The sequence below is a fragment of the Pseudorasbora parva genome, chromosome 4, assembly GCF_024679245.1.
Source record: "Pseudorasbora parva isolate DD20220531a chromosome 4, ASM2467924v1, whole genome shotgun sequence".
NCBI lineage: Eukaryota > Metazoa > Chordata > Actinopteri > Cypriniformes > Gobionidae > Pseudorasbora > Pseudorasbora parva.
Window position 1 is genome coordinate 58,819,236 of NC_090175.1, and position 5,000 is coordinate 58,824,235.

Genomic DNA, 5,000 nt, shown 5'->3' on the forward strand with positions numbered 1-5,000 from the left:
GTGGAAGATGGGATTAGTTTGGGATTGGCTTAGGGTCAGGGTTAGTCTCACCTCTCCAGCTTGGTGGTCAGGTAAAAGATGGGATTAGTTTGGGATTGGGTTAGTCTCACCTCTCCAGCTCGGCGGAAGATGGAATTAGTTTGGGATTGGGTTAGTCTCACCTCTCCAGCTCTGCAGTCAGGTGGAAAATTGTATTAGTTTGGGAGTACGTTTGGGATTAAGTTAGGGTTAGTCTCACCTCTCCAGCTCGGCATTCAGGTGGAAAATGGGATTAGTTTGAGATTAGGTTTGGGATTGGGTTAGGGTTAGCCTCACATCTCCATCTTGGCTGTCAAGTGGAAAATGGCATTAGTTTGGGATTGGGTTAGTCTCACCTTTCCAGCTATGCGGTCAGGTGGAAGATGGGATTAGTTTGGGATTGGGTCAGGGTTAGTCTCACCTCTCCAGCTCGGCGGTCAGGTGGAAAATGTGATTAGTTTGGGATTGGGTAAGGGTTAGTCTCACCTTTCCAGCTATGCGGTCAGGTGGAAGATGGGATTAGTTTGGGATTGGGTCAGGGTTAGTCTCACCTTTCCAGCTATGCGGTCAGGTGGAAGATAGGATTAGTTTGGGATTGGGTTAGAGTTAGTCTCACCTCTCCAGCTCGGCGGTCAGGTGGAAGATGGGATTAGTTTGGGATTTGGTTAGGGTTAGTCTCACCTCTCCAGCTCGGCAGTCAGGTGGAAGATGGGATTAGTTTGGGATTGGGTCAGGGTTAGTCTCACCTCTCCAGCTCGGCAGTCAGGTGGAAAATGTGATTAGTTTGGGATTGGGTTAGGGTTAGTCTCACCTTTCCAGCTATGCGGTCAGGTGGAAGATGGGATTAGTTTGGGATTGGGTCAGGGTTAGTCTCACCTTTCCAGCTATGCGGTCAGGTGGAAGATGGGATTAGTTTGGGATTGGGTTAGGGTTAGTCTCACCTTTCCAGCTATGCGGTCAGGTGGAAAATGGGATTAGTTTGGGATTGGGTCAGGGTTAGTCTCACCTCTCCAGCTCGGCGGTCAGATGGAAGATGGGATTAGTTTGGGATTGGGTTAGGGTCAGGGTTAGTCTCACTTCTCCAGCTCAGCGGTCAGGTGGAAAATGGGATTAGTTTGGTATTGGGTTAGGGTTAGTCTCACCTCTCCAGCTCAGCAGTCAGGTGGAAGATGGGTTAGGGTTAGCATTAGTGTTAACCTAACCTGTCCAGCTTGGTGGTCAGGTGGAGGATGGGATTATTTTGGGTTTGGGATTGGGTTAGGGTTTGTCTAACTTCTCCAGCTCTGAGGTCAGGTGGAGAATGGATTAGGGTTAGCATTAGCATTAGCATTAGGGTTAACCTCACCTGTCCAGCGTGGCAGTCAGGTGGAGGATGGGTTAGCATTATCGTTAGGATTAACCTCACCTGTCCAGCTCGGCGGTCAGGTGGAGGATAGTTTAGGGTTAACATTAGCATTAGTGCTAGTCTCACCTGTCCAGCTCGGCAGTCAGGTGGAGGATGGATTAGGGTTAGCATTAGGATTAGTGCAAGTCTCACCTGTCCAGCTCGGCGGTCAGATGGAGGATAGGTTAGCATTAGCATTAGTGCAAGTCTCACCTGTCCAGCTCGGTGGTCAGGTGGAGGATGTGGTCCTGCATCCTGCGTAAGCGGATCTCTGCCCGCACTTCTCTGGCCTGCGGGTGGCAGTGGCGGGTGTAGTGACCTCTCCACCAGGCCTGGATCCTCACCGCTGCATCATGAGGCTCACAGCGTTTTACAGCCAAAGACCGGGTCCACTTACAGCTCTCAGAACCGCTCAGAATCAGAACCTGACCGAGCCGCTCCGATCTGGCCACTGACTCCGCCTCTGATCCGGCTGCTCCATCTGCTGACTCCGCCTCCGATCCGGCAGCTCCATCTGCGGCAAAGTCGGCTCCACCCACTGACTCCACTTCCAACTTGCCAGCTCCACCTGCGGCAAGGTCGGCTCCGCTCATTGACTCTGTCTCTGATAGGCGGGGCTGTGCAGATGTGGGAGGAGCCAGAGAATCCTCAAACTCCTCTTCCCCACTGTCAGGAGCTGAAGCAGGATACACAGCAGGATTAAAGGGCAGATAGGCCGAGTCCGAGGACAGCAGACTCCCATGAAGCTTCTCCTCATCCACATCCTCCAGGATCAGCCCATCCTCAGCAGCAGGCGGAAGCCGGAGCACAGGGACCACAGACCCAGAGCCCAGCCACACATTCACCTGCACTGCCAGATCCATATCTGCAGCCGCAATGGAGAGAGAGTCAGAACAGGAGACAAAGACTCGAGACACTGGGTTAGGGTCAGGGTCAGGGTTAGGGTTAGGGTCAGAACAGGAGACAAAGACTCGAGACACTGGGTCAGGGTCAAGGTTAGGGTCAGAACAGGAGACAAAGACTCGAGACACTGGGTTAGGGTCAGGGTCAGAACAGGAGACAAAGACTCAAGACACTGGGTTAGGGTCAGGGTCAGGGTTAGGGTTAGGGTCAGAACAGGAGACAAAGACTCGAGACACTGGGTCAGGGTCAAGGTTAGGGTCAGAACAGGAGACAAAGACTCGAGACACTGAGTCAGGGTCAGGGTCAAGGTTAGGGTCAGAACAGGAGACAAAGACTCGAGACACTGGGTTATGGTCAGGAGAGAGAGCCAGAACAGGAGACAAAGACTCAAGACACTATGTTAGCGTAAGAGTCAGAGTTAGGGTCAGGGTCAGAACAGGAGACAAAGACTCAAGACACTGGGTTAGGGTTAGGGTCGGTCAGGGTCAGAACAGGAGGCAAAGAGTCGAGACACTGGGTTAAGGTTAGGGTCAGAACAGGAGACAAAGACTCAAGACACTGGGTTAGGGTCAGAGTTAGGGTCAGAACAGGAGACAAAGACTCAAGACACTGGGTCAGGGTCAGGGTTAGGGTTAGGGTTAGGGTTAGAACAGGAGACAAAGAGTTGAGACACTGGGTTAAGGTTAGGGTCAGAACAGGAGACAAAGACTTGAGACACTGGGTTAGGGTCAGGGTAGGGTCGGTCAGGGTCAGAACAGGAGACAAAGACTCAAGACACTGGGTCGGGGTCAGAACAGGAGACAAAAACTCAAGACACTGGGTCAGGGTCAGAGTTAGGGTCAGAACAGGAAACAAAAACTCGAGACACTGGGTTAAGGTCAGGGTTAGGGTCAGAACAGGAGAAAAAGGCTCAAGACACTGGGTTAGGGTCAGGGTCAGAACAGGAGACAAAGGCTCAAGACACTGGGTCAGGGTCAGAACAGGAGACAAAAACTCGAGACACTGGGTCAGGGTCAGAGTTAGGGTCAGAACAGGAGACAAAGAGTTGAGACACTGGATTAGGGTTAGAGTCAGGGTCAGGGTTAGAGACAGAGTCAGGGTCAGAGTTAGAGTCAGGGTTAGGGTCAGAACAGGAGACAAAGAGTTGAGACACTGGATTAGGGTTAGAGTCAGGGTCAGGGTTAGAGACAGAGTTAGGGTTAGGGTTAGAGTCAGGGTCAGGGTTAGAGACAGAGTTAGGGTTAGGGTTAGAGTCAGGGTCAGGGTTAGAGACAGAGTTAGGGTTAGGGTTAGAGTCAGGGTCAGGGTTAGAGACAGAGTTAGGGTTAGGGTTAGAGTCAGGGTCAGGGTTAGAGACAGAGTCAGGGTCAGAGTTAGAGTCAGGGTTAGGGTCAGAGTTAGGGTTAGCTTAGGGTCAAGGTTAGGTTAAAAGTGCCCTAGAATGAAAAAATTAATTAACCTTGCCATGGTGAAATAATAAGATTTCAGTACATGGATATCACATACTGTGAGTCTCAAACATCATTGCCTCCTACTTCTTATGTAAATCTTGTGAATCCAAAACACAATGGGAAAAAAGTGCTTCTCAACATGAACCCAACAGTGACGCAAGCATTGGGGATCATTTATATGCACGCCCCCAACATTTGCATCTGTCCAAACATGTGCATTGTCAGGCGGAAATGGGAGCGAATTATCAAAACAAGCTGCTCACATGGACACACGTCATGTTCCAGGCTGTGCAGGATACTTTTCTAGCTTTCCCACAGATAAAAAATGTCAACAGTCATGGTTGATGTTTATTATAATCGAGTACCACAACAATTTAATTCAAGATTGCCCGTTTGTTCGGCCCATTTCAAGCAAGCTTCGCTCAGTGTCTTAAACTGAAGAAAGTGGCGATTACAACTATATTCCTGCAAGCAGTAAGTAGTGATTTTATCCACTTATTGACTGTTTAAACAATCTCTGTTTAAATTGAAAGTTTCTTAGAGAGACAGCATTGTCTAGATAACGCAAGATGCTTACAGTAACAATAGGAAACACAAAGTACCATACCAAACTAAATAGTGTGTCTAATGACAAAGGCTAATAATATTTTGTATTACAAAAAAACAAACGTAGATACGTTGCTTAGATCGTTCACTCGATCCTTCTAGCAAACGTCACCTTTTCCACCATATAAGTTCAAACGACAGTCATTTGACAAGGCTATTCATTTTGTAAAAATATAAGTTATATAACTCTTATAAGTTATAAAACTCTTTTCACATTATATATGCTTCCATTGGGGTCCATTTTCAGAAAACATGGGTTGTCGTTCCACTGCTATGCGGACGACACTCAAGTTTATTTACCCCTAAAACCAAATTGTGATGGACTGGAAAAAATTAAGGCCTGCCTATCTGATGTGAAAGCTTGGTTATCTCGAAATTTCCTTCATTTTAATGAAAATAAAACTGAAATTATAGTATTTGGCTCATCGAATTCTATTAGTCAAATGACCTTAGGTAATGTAACACTTCCAGTTAAGTCTTGGGTGAAAAACCTAGGTGTCATTTTTGATGACGGTCTAAAATTTGACAAGCAGATAAGCTCGGTGGTTAAATCATGCTGTTTCCAACTGCGTCTTTTATCTAGAGTAAAACCAATTTTATCTTTTAAAAACTTTGAAAGACTGATTCATGCTTTGTTA

The 5,000-nt window shown here is 47.8% G+C and overlaps 1 protein-coding gene across 1 annotated transcript in view; it reads right to left on the minus strand.

The window, feature by feature from the left end:
• The window catches only part of cep97 (centrosomal protein 97), a 34,114-nt gene that overhangs the window by 6,503 nt on the left and 22,611 nt on the right, over positions 1-5,000 (minus strand). Inside the window, exon 10 of the mRNA XM_067442364.1 lies at positions 1,616-2,267. Coding sequence (XP_067298465.1) covers positions 1,616-2,267 — 652 coding nt within the window. The remainder of the gene's footprint in view (positions 1-1,615; positions 2,268-5,000) is intronic.